Consider the following 17,259-nt stretch of genomic DNA (forward strand, 5'->3'; position numbering starts at 1 on the left):
CAGAATTGTCAAAGCAATCCTGAGAAACAAAAACCAAGCAGGAGGCATAACTCCTCCAGACTTCAAGCAATATTACAAAGCCACAGTCATCAAAACGGTGTCGTACTGGTACCAAAAGAGACAGACAGACAGACCAATGGAACAGAATAGAGAACCAGAAATAAACCCAGACACCTATGGTCAATTAATCTTTGACAAGGGAGGCAAGAACATAAAATGGGAAAAAAGAGAGTCTTTTCAGCAAGGATTGCTGGGAAACCTGGACAGCTGCATGCAAATCAATGAAACTAGAACACACCCTCACACCATGCATGAAAATAAACTCAAAATGGCTGAAAGACTTAACTATAAGACAAAATACCATCAAACGCCTGGAAAAGAACATAGGCAAAACATTCTCTGACATCAGCCTCATGAATATTTTCTCAGGTCAGTCTTCCAAGGCAACAGAAATAAGAGCAAAAATAAACCAGCGGGGCCTAATCAAACTGACAAGCTTTTGCACAGCAAAGGAAACCAAAAAGAAGACAAAAAGACAACTTATAGAATGGGAGAAAATAGTTTCAAATGATCCACCTGGCAAGGGCTTAATCTCTAGGCTATACAAGCAGCTTATACAACCCAACAGCAAAAAAGCCAACCACCCAATGGAAAAATGGGCAAAAGACCTGAACAGACATTTTTCCAAGGAAGATGTGCAGATGGCCAACAAGCACATGAAAAAATGCTCAACATCCCCGGTGATCAGAGAACTGCAAATCAAAACTACCACTAGATACCAACCACCTCACACCAATCAGAATGGCCATCATTAATAAGTCCACAAATAACAAATGCCAGAGGGGGTGTGGAGAAAAGGGAACCCTCCTGCACTGTTGGTGGGAGTGTAAGCTGGTACAGCCACTCTGGAGAACACTATGGAGGAACCTTAGAAATCTATCCATAGAACTACCGTATGACCCAGCCGTCCCACTCTTGGGCATATATCCGGAGAAAACTTTCCTTAAAAAAGACACATGCACCCGCATGTTCATTGCAGCGCTATTCACAATAGCCAAGACATGGACACAACCCAAAAGTCCATCAACAGATGATTGGATTAGGAAGATGTGGTATATATACACAATGGAATACTACTCAGCCATAAAAAGAACGACATAATGCCATTTGCAGCAACATGGATGGAACTAAAGACTCTCATACTGAGTGAAGTTAAGTCAGAAAGAGAAAGACAAATACCACATGATATCACATAACTGGAATCTAATATATAGCACAAATGAACGTTTCCACAGAAAAGAAAATCACAGACTTGGAGAATAGACTCGTGGCTGTCCAGGGGAGAGAGGGAGGAAGTGGGAGGGATCGGGAGCTTGTGGGTTAACAGATGCAAACTATTGCCTTTGGGATGGATTTACAATGAGATCCTGTTGTGTAGCATTGAGAACTATGTCTAGATATTTACATCGAAACACAACAATGGGAGGAAAAAGTATGTATACATGTATGTGTAACTTGGTCCCCATGCTGTACAGTGGAAGAAAAATAAATAAATTAAATAAATAAAAAAATAAAAGAACCCTGCGTTGGGTGAGCTGTGGTGTAGGTCAAAGACATGGCTCAGATCCTATGTTGCTGTGGCTGTGGTGTGGGCTGGCAGCTGCAGTTCCGATTGGACCGATAGCCTGGGAACCTCCATGTGTCTCAGGTACAGCCCTAAAAAGACCAAAAAAAAAAAAAAAAAAAAAAGGTATACTAAGAACTGAGAAAAATACTTATCACAAATATGATAAGAGATTAATCTCTTCATTTTACTTTATTTAAACTGGAGAAGAGCTTACAGGTTTAGTTAATATAGGTCTAATATGACACGGGGGCTTCCATAAGGAAAGGAAGACCCAAGGAAACAGACTGGTTTACTTTTCTGCTGGGTCTAAAGAGTGGACAGTCAACTCAGGACAGCAGATGGAAGAGAGGCCTGGGGCAAGGAATGCGGGAAGGAGCAGGGAGCTTCCTTGCCCTCTCCACTCGCCCCACATCTCCGCAGGCTCACCAACCTGGAAGTGCCAATATTTTTATCTTTAAAAGATCCAGTCAAAGGGTAAGTCGAAACAAACTTTTGGAAGCCTCACCTGAGGCCTCGATTCACACAATGAGCAAAGGCAATGAACAGAAAGGAAATTAAGACAGTTAAGAAACATATAAGGACACCTGAAACCTCCTTGATAATCGAAGTAATCCAAATGAAAGAGAAACCTTCTCTTGCCTGAGATGCGTGTAACTCCAGGGCAAAGGGGACCCTCTATGGGTGTATAAATTGGCACAACCTTTATACCACAAGACTTATACCGACAGCCTTAAACACGTTCAAAATGTTTCACTCAATCGTTCTAATTGTATACACATTATCTCCTCAGGGATTTAATGCAACTTTATCTATAATAAGAAAAAAACCCTGACAACAATAAAAATGTCTAATCATATGGAAGTGTTAAATAAAATCTGATCTACTCACACAATAAAATATTATGCAGACATTAAAAATTATATTTTTAAAAAATACTTAGGGACCTGAAAAATATACAAGATACACTGTAAGTGAAAATAAAGCAGAATGCAAAACTGCTATATGCTATGATGACAATTTTGAAATGATAATACGTACTATATATATTAGATTTTAAATACAAGAGGGAGTGGCAACAAAATGCTAGCTAACAACCATTTTCTTTAAAATGATTTAACTTTGTTACTTTTACTTTCTTGTAAATTGTAAAGTTTCTGTAGTAAGTAATGGAAGGAGATAGCGTATTTTAAATGAAGACTGTTACAATAAAAACTTTACCTTGCTGCAACATGCTCAAGATCTCAAGCAAAAAAAAGTTAATTATTGCAATAAGCAGGAAACTCAGACCAAAGCTTGAGGATGCATCTTCCCTGACATCTTTCTTATACACCTTTCGTTCAGAACTTCATGGCCAAATAGTGTACAGAACAGAAGCAATACCAGGACAACTCCAGTGGGCCAGCCTGCAGGAGCACCATTACTCAGCATAACAACGAAGAACCCTGTACCGGCTCCATGACCAAACCACAGGGAACTCAACTGGAACGGTGTGTCCATGACATGCTTGCTTGCCTAGAAGGTCTTCAACCAAGACCACCCACTTATGGCCCACAAACCATCAGGTGAGAGCAACTGCCGAAATAATCTCGGAATTGATAACTCTGGCATGAAGAGCACCACACGCCATGCCTAGGTGCCCAAGTGCCCCTCCCAGCCCCTGCTGTTTTCGCTGGCAGCATGTTTTATAGTGCGTTCAGTCCAACCCACCTAATAAAGGAGCTCTTTTAAAGTTGAGAAAAACACTGTGTATGGGGTTCCTGTGTCCAGCATGTGTGCAATACATAAAGAAGCACAGAACACATGTACAGTACCTTCCCGAAGCTGTGTTGGCTTGGCAGAATTCTCCCCACTCGTTAAAACAACAAAAGATGCAGCTGCTCGAACTGTAGCCTGCCATGTTGACATGGCAACGGGTGGCTCCTGGCATGGAAAAAGGGCCCTGTTGTTTATGGGAGATCCCATAGTATAAACACATGGCCTGCAGAAGAAAGACAAAGAAACAAAGGAGAAGAATCTTTAAAACGAGTTGTCACTTTTCTCACCACCATGGTAGTGAAGGTTAAGTTGCGCTTTCAAAGAGAAAATAGCGGAGGCTTTGTAGTTGACTAGTTTCAAAGCATCTTGAATTGAAACTGCCAAGGGCTGGCTATGTGAATAGCGGAGTGGTAACTTCTCCCAAATGAATTACTTAACTATATAAAGAGAGTTGTTTTGTTTTGTTTTGTTTTAAAGGGGAAAAATATTTTTTGGATGAAGTTTTAAATACTAGTCTGCCAAGTTAAAATTTATATTACCCTTGCCCCTCCCCTTAGGCCCTTAAGCCTTCAAAAGAGAAAAAGTTTTAGGGACATTCTTATGAACCGTTTGGAAAATATTCTGGAAAAGAAAACATGTTTAGGCGATCACTGAGATATTAATGCTTAGAAAAACAAGCTGGTGGTCTCAAATCCAGGGCTGGCAGGCAGATACCCCCAATCTTGGAAACCACCATCGCCAATGGAACCCTTGTGGGAATCCTTGTGTGGAGGCCAAGAACAAGGGTTGGCATATAAACAGGCGCGTAGGTCGCAACAACCAGGCTTGTGACGGGAAGGCCAAGGATAGAGCTGTTAGCAAAGCAAGTGCAGGAAACCAATGGCATGACGTTAGGCCTCATTCTGCTACAATTAAAAAATACAGACCCACCCATATCAAGGACAACCCCTTCCATGATTAAGTCACGGCCAGAGATAGAAAACAAAAAAATTTATGAGATGAGAGAGGTCTGTTCTTCCGACACTAGGGTGTAGGAGGCACGGACTGGCCCGGAGGAAGATGCCTTAGGAAAGTATTTCTACTTTTTGCTTTTCAGGGGTTATGGCAAACCTGATATAGTTTTAATTGGCTTGTTTTATAGAGTAAATATTAGGGCAGAACACTACCTCTCTTGCAACTGGTTTTCCTTTTTTGTTAACGTTGTTACGACGAAACCTCTCTTGTGTTCTTACCGTGTGCAAGAACAGGGAGAATGATGGCCCCGCTCCTTCAGTTGGGGTCCAGGAAGGAAAAGAGAAACCTGGTCTAGGTCTTTTCATACAGGGAACTGGTTATACAAGTTACAGAAGAGTTGAGAAGCCAAACAGGGGACAATGAGGCAGCCGAGAGATTAGACACAGTGGTAAGTAGCTGTGACTCCACATGTTGGAGGAGCTGGTGTTACTGGGTGTTACAGGCTTACAGCATCAGGGGTCATTGGGCGGAAGCCAGAGTCACCGTGGGGAAGGTCCGGCGGGTGCTGGGACCAAAGGAGACTCATCATTGCTAGAGATGCACAAAAGAAGCAGAGAGGGGAGAGAAAATACCTTGTTTCTCCCCAACTCCTGCTCTCAAATGTTCCACCAGTGCCCTGCATTGGCCAAAACTGGCAGGAAGCCAAAGGCAAGGAAGCCTGGGAGAGGAGGTTCCTTGTCATTCAAAGAAAACAATAAGAGCCGAAAATGGACCTTACAGCAGACATGCAGTTGCAGTCTACCTCCTAGAAATGTATATGCTGTGATGATGCACAGGTTTGACATGAGACGGGGAAAGAAGATTAGAAATTCAGACTTGGGTCCTGGCTGAATTACCGACTCACTAAATGGCCATGGGAAAGTCCCTTGACCTCTCTGAGTCACATGCTAAATGGGGATGAAGGGCAGGACTTCTACTGCCTGTTGTGGTCTCTAAATCTATAGGATTCTGTGTTCCAGAATCATCGAGCCAAGAGCAAAGACAAATTTTTACGGAAGGCCCCGAATGTTCCATCAGTTTCAATGAGTGCTGAGCTCCACCCTGGTCTCCTTAGATCCTTGGTTAATTGATGAGCCTTGGTTAACTCTCCAGCCTCAGGCTGCCTGAGACCCTAAGGACAAAGCCCCCTAAAGCCACCTTCTTCCAGATGGGGCTGCTGGTGATGGATGGGTGCTGGTGGGGGGAGCTTTAGCAGCTCACATAGCTCAGGTATATGGGGTCAAGGTATGCCTAGTTCTGAAAAATTCACCTGCTTTTTTCCCTCAAAGGCCCATCTTAGAGAAGGATCCCAAGAAGAAAAGTATCATTAGTGGAAAGAGAGTAAGTATGTTGCCATTGTCTACATGGCACGTGTAATGCCTCTCCCTTTGACAATGACTAATGACATTGAGAATCAAGGTTTTCTTTCTCACCGAAGCAGAATGGACTCCACAGCTTGAGCTCTAGGAATCCACTTCCACTCTAAGTAGACTTGTCCTTTTTTTTTTTTTTTTTTTTTTTTTTTTCTGTATTTTCTGTGGCCGCACCCATAGCATATGGAGATTCCCAGGCTAGGGGTCCAATTGGAGCTACAGCTGCCGGCCTACACCAGAGCCACAGCAACGCCAGATCCGAGCCTCGTCTGTGACCTACACAACAGCTCATGGCAACACCAGATCCTTAACCCGCTGAGCGAGGCCAGGGATTGAACCCGCAACCTCATGGTTCCTAGTCAGATTTGTTAACCACTGAGGCACGATGGGAACTCCTCTAAGTAGACTTGTTGAATTAAACCTATTTGTGATGCTTACAGGGAAGTGGGAGGCCTCTGCCTAGAGATATCCTAAGACCTTCTCTGCCTCATGCAAAGGGGGCACTTATCCCATATTGTGGTCTCAAGTCCCAGGGTGCTTAGGCCACTCTGAAAGTATCTGTGTTGTCTTGCTTTTGAACGCAGCACACTTCCCTAGGGTGACCCTGGTGGTTACAGGCTTTCCCTTTCATGCACAGGGAACAAATCCTCCCCAAAACACTAGCTTGCCAGGGTGTGTACTCCCCTTCTCCCTATAAGGTGGGTTGGAAACCTTGCTGGCATATTATCATGCATTCTGCTTGTTCCCTTAGGTATGCGGTCCCCAAGGCTTTTTCCATCAGCCTCCAGAAGAAAGAGATCTGAGATGAAGTTATAGGTGAGAAACACTGCAGAGGAAGAATTAGAAGGACTTGGCGATTTGCTAAAGGAGAGGGAGAAGGAAGGGAAGGCCTCTCTGAGGTAGCCAGCTTCCAAGATGGACCCCAGTGACCTGGTCCCTGGTATTCACACCCATGCAGAGTCCCCTCCCACACTGCATCAGGGTTGGCCTTTGTGACCAGTGGGCATGGCAGAAGTGATATCACTTCTGAGATTCGACTATTTAAAAATCTCTGGCTTTTGTTTTAGGGGTTCTCCTCTCTCTCTCCTTCTCATCCCTTGCTTGCTGGGGAATCCAGTTGCCATGGCATGAAGACATTCTGGCAGCCTATGGAGGAGTCCATGGGGTAGGAATGGAGGCCTCTGGCCCCCAGTCAGTGAGGAGACCTGAAACCTGCCAACAACCTTGCACATGAATTTGGAAGAACATCTTCCAGCTCCAGCCAAGCCTTGCGATGCCTGTGATCCTGGCAGCCAGCTGACAGCAACACTGTAAGAGGTCCTGAGCCAGAAGAACCCAGTTAAGCGCTCCTGGATTCCTGGCTTTCAGAAATGGTATATAAGTCTGGTTCTTTTAAGCTGTTAAGTTTGGGGGTAATTTTTTTTTTTTTTCTTTTGAGGGCCACACCCATGGCATATGGAGGTTCCCGGGCTAGGGGTTGAATCAGAGTTGCGGCTGCTGGCCTACACCATAGCCACAGCCACACCAGATCTGAGCCACATCTGTGACCTACACCACAGTTCAGGGCAACACTGGATCCTTAACCCACTGAGGGATCAAACCCACATCCTGATGGATACCAGTCGGGTTCTTAACCTGCTGAGCCACAATGGGCACTCCCAAGTTTGGGGGTAATTTGTTATGCAAAAATAGATAACCAACAGAATTTTCTCAGGTTTCCGGCTCACGTGATGAGATGGATCACAAGGCTATTAAATAAGAGAAGAAAGTCAAGCTGCCAAGCAAAATCACAGGAAGGGACCAGGGAAAAGGAGAGTTCCTGCCTGTTCAATCTGCATACGAAGGGCTTTACACACTCCATGGCGGAGGACATCTGAATGGGCACTGAGACCTCAGCCTCCTAACCCCAAACAGTGCAGTGTCCAAAAACAGCACTGAGGGTCTGAAATCAGACCTAGCTCAAAAATTTAGAAATGATGACTTTATGAAGTATTAAGTATAGATGTTACAGGCAGATCTGAGGCTGGGTGTCACACACAAGTCGGGAGGTGGGGAGGGAAACTTCAATTGACTTGATTTTTTAAAAGGATGATATCATCATCATTTCCACCCCAATTCTCTGTTGTTTCTTCCCTCTAAACACTCTAGTTCTAGGTATTTCGCACCAGGGTTTTGTCCTGATCTCCTGCCATCCTCTTGGGGGCTCTTTCTGCCTCAGCACTTGACATCTCCCACCAAGGGGATTAGTGATGGGGCCAGGCCCCCAGGAGGCTCTCACCTCCAGCCTCCTCTCTGTCCCCACAAGTCTCTTTTCCTCCCCTCTGTATATATCTGGGGCATCCTTTCTGTTAAGGTCCATGTGTTTTCTTTCCAGCTTTCCACTTGGTTTCCAAAGCTGTAACTCTGAAAGTACAGCTTAAGTCGTCTATCTAAAAGCCACACCCATAAATATAAGACTCAACCACTTGCTTATTGGAATGTTTTCATAAAGAGGAAAACAATGCTAGGCAAAATTCCTTGAAAAGGCAGATTCTCTTTGTGCTCCCAGTATACTCCTTTCTTGGCCTATGTCTTCCTTCTCAGCAGCAGCGTCACTCCTCCCTCCCTAGCACACCCAAACCAAGTGCTTTAGAACCAAAGGCTTTTTGAGCGTTTACAATCGGATATTCTCTTGCAAGTCACATGCCACGGTGCAATGTCTGAAACGATTTTGTTTTTTTTTCTTTTTTTGGCCAACCCACAGCATAGGGAGTTCCTGGGCCAGGGATCAGATCTGAGCTGCAGTTGCAACCTACACCGCTGCTGTGGCCACGGCAGATCCTTTAACCCACTGAGCTGGGCTGGGCATCGAACCTGTGTCCTGGCACTGCAGAGATACCACCGATCCCGTTGCACCATAGTGGGACCTCCCTAAAACAATTTCAAGTAGCTACATTTCAACACTGATGAAAGCTTTAACCCCTGGATAAAGGTCTATTGGTGGAATGTGGGGCATCGGACAGAAAATGGAGAATGGGGGGAACATGAGGTCTTCGTGGAGTCATGAAAATCGTGCTCTCTACATGGTGACTCCTCTCACACATATACCCCTCTCTCCCCCCGTGTCCTAAGAAGGGAGGAAAATTTATGTGCATTTATAAACATGCTTTGCAGTTATCTGGATGTGTGATTAATGCAGCTGTGTTTACTCAACATGCACGGCCTTGCACCTCTGCCATGTTACTGAAATGCTTATAGGTTAGAAGTTTGGGTGCCAGCCTGCAATGCTCTGATGTTTGTAACTTCATTATTTCCCCACTGAACAATTCCTCCCAACACTCAAAGGAAAACTCTCACACGAGGGCTCAACCCCCACCATCTGGGATACCCACCTGCCTGGGAGACCCAGGGGAGCCCAGAGTGACTACAAAGGAGTTGTGGGGATGGGAGAAGGCCACTGGAAATCAGAAAGAAAGCAGGATAAGACAGGGGTTAGGAGGCAGTCCTGTGGCTTGCTGCCATTTGAGAACATCTAAATTGAGGAAGAACCTGTCAGAAGAACAATTACTTCAACCCCCTGTTGTATGTTTGTGTCACGTAACACTGTGTTGAAGAACAGTCAAATGAGGATGAGATCCCCCATGCTGTGTCATGGTCTGAATGGGTCCGTCCAAATTCCTATGTTGAAATCTTCATGTCCAAAGTGATGGAATTAGAAGGTGGGTCTTTTCAAGATGCTCAGGGCATGAAGGCAGAGCCCTCATGAATGAGATTAATGTTTCTTAGCCCCTGCCACTGTGTGAGACCGCAGCCAGAAGTTGGCAGTCCATAACACGAAAGAAGGCCTTCAAGACCAGACCAGGCTGGCACCCTGATCTTGTACTTCTAGTCTCCAGAATAGTGAGAAATAAATCTCTATTGTTTATACGCCATTTGCTCTGTGTTTTTTGGGGTTATAGCAGCCTGAAAGGACTAAGACATCAACTAAACTGAATGTTTGCTTAATGTCTCTTAAAGAGAAGCCATCTATAAAAGAAAACTTGTAGGGAATTGATTCAAACCATATATCTTCTTTCCTTTCAGTTGACTACCATATGCATTTGTATTTTTGCAGCAGAGTGAAAGGGGGTTATTTATTTATTTTGGGGGGGTCTTTTTTTGTCTTTTAGGGCTGCACTGGCGGCACATGGAGGTTCCAGGCTAGGAGTCAAATCAGAGCTGTAGCCGCCGGCCTATGCCAGAGCCACTGCAATGTGGGACCTGAACCATGTCTGCGACCTACACCACAGCTCACGGCAACACCAGATCCTTAACCCACTGAATAAGGCCAGGGATGGAACCCACATCCTCATGGATGCTAGTCGGATTTGTTAACCACTGAGCCACGATGAGAACTCCAGAAAGGGGGCTATTTTTAGCTTAAAAAATGTTTCAAGTTTCATTACTTTCCATAAAAGTCACCCATTTTCAGAGACTTGATTATCACAGTTCAACAACTGGTGAGAAGGCTGATTCAACAGAAGCGGGTAAGAGGTAATGAGCCTGCCATTGCCATGGGTGTGGCTTAATGGGATGTTTTCCCATACTGAGGCACTGATGTGGTCACTGGGGGCGCCAAGGGGCCACAGGTGTGGCAGGTCAGTGGGTCAGATCCTCTTATAAGCTTCCTAGCATTACAAAGTCTTCATGCCTCCTCTAATTCTTTTCCATCTGTTCTCCTTCCTGCACCTTATCTTTTTTATGAGTCCATGTCCTCATTAAACCTAAATTACAGCCTCCATTGTGGGTAAATAGACCTCTTTGCTTTCTTATGCCACAAAAACCAAGAGCCGGAGGAGTTCCCTAGGGGCCTAGTGGATAAGTTAAGTTGTCACTGCTGTGGCTTGGGTTTGATCCCTGGCCTGGTAAATTCTGCATGCTGTGGGTGCAGCCAAAAAAAAAAAAAAACAATAAAACAAAACAAGAGCTAAACTAATAAAACAGGAAGTGTCAACCACAATTCTTTCTCTTTTACCACTTCACACGCATGTGTGCATGTGTACACACACACACACACACACACACACACACACAGAGTTTCTTCTTCATGGTACAATCACCAACACCAGGACTCACTAGTCATAATGAACACATATGGCAAGTCAAAGGAGAACGTTGCTTTGACTCGGATAGATTTTGTGTACAGTCAAAATGGACTGGACTGAAAGTGACTTTGAGTTAGAAATTCACCTCTTCTTGAACAGAGGTGTTTTGGGTGCAAAACAGGAAAGCTGTTTGCAAAGGCAAAGATAGTATTTCGCATTTGCAAGTCCCTTGTGAGTATAGGATTTTACGTATGGCAAACATGTGGAGATGCTCTCATGGAATCTGGAGCTATAAAAGGCCCCCTCTGAAGTCATACATCTAGTTGGCAGCACAGCTCTGAGTATACAGGTCTCTTGGCTCTCACCCTTCTACTTCTTTTCAACACTCCATGCTCTTGGTTATAGGTCATTTTGGTTTGCTCTGTTCTACTGATGTCTGATTATTCTTTTTTGTTGTTGTTTCGTTGGTCATTTTTGTAACTGGTTTAAGACAGTCTACCATGGTCTTTTCTTCCAAAACTCAACTGAGATTCTGAGAAATAGACATAGATCTATAATATACAGCAAGGGGAGAAAGAAGCTAAAAGAGAACACTTCCAAGCATTTTTTTTTTTTTTTTGTCTTTTTAGGGCCACGCCTGCGGCATATGCAGGTTCCCAGGCTAGGGGTCCAATTGGAGTTGTAGCCTCCAGTCTAGGCCAGAGCCACAGCAACTTGGGATCCAAGCTGTGTCTTCGACCTACCCCACAGCAACACAGCTCACGGCAACGGCAGATCCTTAATCCACTGAGCAAGGCCAGGGATCAAACCTACAACCTCATGGTTCCTAGTCGGATTCGTTTCTGCTGCGCCACGACAGGAACTCCCCCTAAACATTTTCAAGTTTGGGATTATCAATTCCTCTTTTGCAATAATACATTGATATTATAGAATTATTGTGTATTTCCTCTTAGGTTTCACAAACTTTATATTGGTTTCTTGAAGCAAGTGGGTGGGTATTAGATACAGAAATGTTCCTTTTAGACCTGCACTTTCTTCTGAAAGCTTATTCTTTTAATTTTAAAACTTTATAGTGAGACATAAAACAATGAAACTATTTAGTTGGGGGGGGGCATGTTTATCTACTTTTGATACCAAACTAAAAATACTTCCAAAGTCTACATCTTCCTTCATCCAATAGCTGAAATAAATACAATTTTCAAAAACTGTCCCCTCCTCAGTATTTTGCCAACTTCATTCTGGCTTTGTCTAAAACAAAGAAACATCATAGTGATTTAGGAAATTTAAAATTTTAATATTACTTTAAATTATAATGTATTTTCCTGGTCAGTTTACTTATCTTTAATGATGATTCAAACAACTGTAGTTTTTAAAATAAATGTCCTATATTTAACTGAATTTCACCTTCATTCAACCCTTCTTCAGTGATGTCAGCTTAAGCAAGATCTCCCAGACCACGTGGCTGGTTCCACAACTATTATAATGATCCAAAGGGAAAAAGGAATGGGTTGCCAGAAAGAATGCTTTGGTTTTAAATAACATTTTATTCAGTGATATGGAAAAAATGCAGAAACACGCAGAAAGTACATAAACTTTGAATAAAGAGTTCTGTTTTTAAAAGACTTTTTTTTCTTAAGTATGTTGAAGCTCTAGAATCAAAAAGATATTAAGTCCCCTTCCTGTCTAGCTTAGCAAGAACACTGTTACACAAGGAAACTGACCCAGTTTGAGTCAAAAAATTTTTTTTTGTCTTTTGTCTTTTTAGGGCCACATCTGCGGCATATGGAGGGTCCCAGGCTAGGGGTTGAATCAGAGCTGTTGTCGCCAGCCTACACCACAACCACAGACAACACCAGAACCGAGCCGCATCTGCGACCTACACCACAGCTCACGGCAACACTGGATCTTTAACCCACTGAGCGAGGCCAGGGATCAAACCCACAACCTCATGGTTCCTAGTCAGATTCGTTTCTGTTGTGCCACGACAGGAACTCTTCAAAATGTTTTTAAAGGGCGCACATACTCACACACCACACAAAAGTAAACATCTTTTCCAAGAAGCATATGTCGTACTGTTATGTAGGTGTTAGTCATGTTTAAATGTCACCAAAAGTCCAGTATCTGAATGATGGAGGTAAGAAAGAGAGCTGAGGTTCAAGAGTTGCCACAACCCCACAAAGGCTAAAACAAGAAAGGAAAATGTTGTTTTATTTATATTTCCAGATATTTAATTTTAGAACTAGAATGAAGAAGAATAAATTACTGACAATGATTGAAAGAAATATTCTTTTATAGCTCCAAACATATTAATCAGCTCTTGTCCAGAGAACACTGCTACTCAGTAAAAATGGGATGGCAGGGGAATTTCAAGGTAAAAAGATGATGGTTTGTTTCTTTTCTTTGCTTTTTAGGGCTGCACCCACAGCACATGCAGGTTCCCGGGCTAGAGGTTGAATCGTAGCTACAGCTGCCAGCCTACACTACAGCCACTGCAATGTGGGATCTGAGCCACATCCACAAGCTACACCACAGCTCATGGTGATGCCGGATCCTTAATGCACTGAGCGAGGCCAGGGATTGTACCCGCATCCTCATGGATACTAGCCAGGTTCATTACCACTGAGCCAAACGGGAAACTCCCTGATGGTTTGCTTTCAAATCTAAAGTTTATTTTTCGAATTAATTTTTTATCAGTTTTAGATTTATTTAGTTATTTTGTTTGTTTGTTTTTAGGGCTGCACCTGCGGCATGCAGAAGTTCCTGGGCTAGGGATGGAATGGGAGCTGCAGCTGCCGGCCTACACCACAGCCACGGCAATGCCAGATCCGAGCTGCATCTGCAACCTACACCATGGTTCACGGCAATGTTGGATCACTAACCCACTGAGTGAGCCCAGGGTTTGAACCCACATCCTCATGAATACTAGTCAGGTTCTTAACCTGCTAAGCCACAATGGGAACTCCAAGATTTATTTTTTAAAGTGCAAAGATAAAATACAGAATTCCCATATATCCCATACCCAGTTTTCCCTGTGTATTTGTCACAGTTGTTACATTAACCAATATCCAGTTCCTATTCAATTTCCTTAATTTTTCTCTAATGTCCCTTTTCTGTGCCAAGATACTACATTAATTTTAATTCTCATGTCTCCCTAGCTGAGGAGTACTAGTCAGCTATTTCACTGAAAGTCTGATTTTTTTTTTCTTGGTTCTATTAGGGTTAGATGTAAGCCACGTCTGTGACCTACACCACAGCCCACAGCAACGCCGGATCCTTAACCCACTGAGCAAGGCCAGGGATCAAACTCGCAACCTCATTGTTAACTAGTCAGATTCGTTTCCGCTGCACCACAACAGGAATTCCCGACATGCCATCACTGTTGATATTAACTTTGATCTCTTTGCTGAGGTCATGTTTGTCAGGTTTCTCCAATGAAAACTTACTTTTGCTCCCTTTCCCCCTGTCCTTTTTGGAAGGAAGTCACTATGTACAGTCCACACTTGAGGCGAAAAGAGTCATGTGCTCTACCTCCTTGAGAGTGGAGTATCTTTAAAATGTAGACTTCCGGAGTTCCCGTGGTTGATCAGTGGTTAACGAACCTGACTAGTATTCATGAGGACACGGATTCGATCCCTGCCCTTGCCCAGTGGGTTAAGGATCTGGCGTTGCTGTTGCCGTGAGCTGTGGTATATAGGCTCGGATCTGGCGTTGCTGTGGCTGTGGTGTAGGCCAGTGGCTACAGCTCCAATTGGACCCCTAGCCTTGGAACCTCCATATGCCACGGGGGTGGCCTAAAAAAGACAGAAAAAATTGGGCATTCTCCTCCATTTTTTAAATTTAAGTCAATCATTTTTTTAATATTATATGGACTCATGGATATTTATTTAATACTTTGGGTTATCATCCAAAACCATTTTCTTGTGTTGCTCAGCTTTAGCCATCAGGAGTTTCTTCAGATGGTTCCTTGGATTTCTGACCTACACCCACAATTGCAGGTTCTTGTTGCTGTTGTTGGAGCATTTTCTTCTGGCATTACAGCTGCTCCAGACTCATCTTCTACGTTTCCTGCCCCAGTCTGAGCCATTTCTCCAAGAAGCCCTGCTTGCTTCCTTTACGGGAGAATGATATCAGAAACCAAGATCCGGGCACTACAGTGTACTCACTGCTTCGAAACCTACTCCGCAAACAAACAAGGAAATGTATGTGTATGCTAACCCTTGCAAACACTCATATCTATAATTATTTTTATATGAAATCATCTGTATCTATATTATGCTAAATATGACTTCATCGTAATGTCTCCAATTCTAATCCATTTGCACATGGATCATTCCAGCCTCTTCCCCTTGCTTGTCTGCAATCTCCCACTTCAACAGTCAGAAACCTGGCTCCGACCATCTGCCATCCATTAACTAAATTGCCCAATTCTAGGATACATGTGTAGTGGTACCAGAACTGTTAACCTGTACTCCTATGGGAAACAATTCCATCAACCACAGCACAGTATGCATGTACATACAGTTCCCTTTGCCTCTAGCCTTACATATTCAATTCATTTCCAAAGTAACTTAGGTCAGCACCTTTTCCCCCTATTCGCTTCAATGAGGTTGTTGTTTCACACATTTTTTAATAGAGCTAGACTCTTTTGTCACATTTTGCATTCCATCCTGGGATCCTCTGACCCCTTAAGAGATTATTTATATATATAAATTATATGTATATTATTACATGTATAATCAAACAAAATAACTTAAGTTTTATTCTCAACAAGTGGTAGGATGAGAGTGGGAAGGGGAGAAGCCACTGATGGAACTTAAATGGAAAGGTACCGTTTTAGATCTTTTCTTAAGTTTCTGTCTAGTATTTGCTTAAAAGCAGAAATTTGTTGAAAGCTAATATAATTCATTTATTTTAAAAGATATATTGAAATCTTTGCATAATATACGGGATGTGGTAAAAATCAAAAGTAAGAAACACAGCTCTCTTTCACAATTAAGACCTGGATTTTTCTAGGAGCTTTCAGTAATTTTATTCAATTTCCCACTTGTAAAATGGGAATAAAAAGTTTCTCATTTAGACTAAGAATGTATAGTAGGTATACCGATAGTATTCTGCCATTTAAAGGTAAAAATATAACAACTGTTTTAGTTTTAATAAATGTAGACTATGCCTTGGAGGAAGTGGGCTCTATCCAGTTCTATTTTTCAATTGTGAAATTTTATGTTTTTACACTTTATGTATGAAACATTTTTTTGTTTTTCACATTTTTCTTATGTTTATACTCTTTTTTTTTTTTTTTTTGTCTTTTCTAGGGCCACACCCATGGCATATGGAGGGTCCCAGGCTAGAGGTCCAATCGGAGCTGTAGCTGTGGCTGTGACCTACTCCACAGCTCATGGCAACGCCAGATCCTTAACCCACTGAGCAAGGCCAGGGATCAAACCCGTATCCTCATGGATCCTAGTCGGATTTGTTAACCATTGAGCCGCAACAGGAATTCCATATGTTTATATTCTTAAAGCATTGTAATTCTGATGATAACTATTTGCTCATATCATTAAGGGGCTATTTCTGTCTAGCAACCTGGAATCCTTGGGCATTTTAAAGGCCTTACAGTATCCTTGGAGTTCCCGTCATGGCTCAAGGGTTAACAAACCCAACTAGTATCCACGGGGACTTGGGTTTGATTCCTGGCCTCACTCAGTGGGTTAAGGATCTGGTGTTGCCATAAGCTGTGGTGTTGGTCATAGATGTGGCTCGGACGAGTTGCTGTGGCTGTGGTGTAGGCCGGCAGCTGTAGCTCCGATTCAAACCCTAGCCTGGGAACCTCCATATGCCACGGGTTTGGCCCTAAAGAGACACACATACAAAAATAAAAAAATAAAGTCCTTACAGCATTTAACAGTATATACCTAGATTTATTCTTAAGCATGTGGGAGAATTTTGCAGAGATTTGGTGGCCATCCATGGAAGATTATCTTAACTATAATAAAATCTCCCCAAAACAGCAAAAAGAAGGGAGAAAAAAATCTTTTGAGGATTTGAAAAAAAAAAAAACCCATTTATTATCCTTGTAAGATTGCATAAATGCCATATATTTACTCAATAATCACAAACTTCTAAGGATACAGTTTAAACTCCTGCTGTGATCATGCATGATATTAAATTGTCAGAAAAGGGGATATCAACAGCAAATGCAAGTCAACCTTTGCAGGAGCAAAGTGTGCTCAAGGATCTTCTGAGTTTCTTTATGGAAACCAGCATTTATCCATAACTCATTTCTAATCACCATGTTACAAGTAATGTAATTTACATGTCTAATCTCTTTGTAGTGAGAACTGAGAAGAAACCCATGATTGAGGCCATTAACAAGTGTTTCTTCTAAATACTGTCAATCGTTTCTTCTTCCCCATTATGTTAATTCAAAAATGAAATATCCAGGAGTATA

General features: G+C 42.8%; 1 protein-coding gene across 47 annotated transcripts in view; it reads right to left on the reverse strand.

Moving 5' to 3' along the window:
• The window catches only part of AOPEP (aminopeptidase O (putative)), a 396,587-nt gene that overhangs the window by 329,424 nt on the left and 49,904 nt on the right, over positions 1 to 17,259 (reverse strand). For 43 of the 47 annotated variants that reach the window (XR_014817672.1, XR_014817669.1, XR_014817663.1 and 40 more), the window contains one exon: positions 3,439 to 3,605. The exons of the other annotated variants lie outside the window; for them this stretch is intronic. Coding sequence is in view for 23 of the 43 variants with exons in the window: in XM_084979737.1 (XP_084835863.1) it covers positions 3,439 to 3,605 (167 nt within the window). In the remaining 20 variants the exon portion in view is untranslated. The remainder of the gene's footprint in view (positions 1 to 3,438; positions 3,606 to 17,259) is intronic. 47 annotated transcript variants of the gene reach the window in all.

This window comes from Sus scrofa, chromosome 10 (assembly GCF_054392235.1).
Source record: "Sus scrofa isolate SSC_HxYL_T2T_F1_AM1 chromosome 10, Sscrofa_HxYL_maternal_Yorkshire_Landrace_v2.0, whole genome shotgun sequence".
Lineage (NCBI taxonomy): Eukaryota > Metazoa > Chordata > Mammalia > Artiodactyla > Suidae > Sus > Sus scrofa.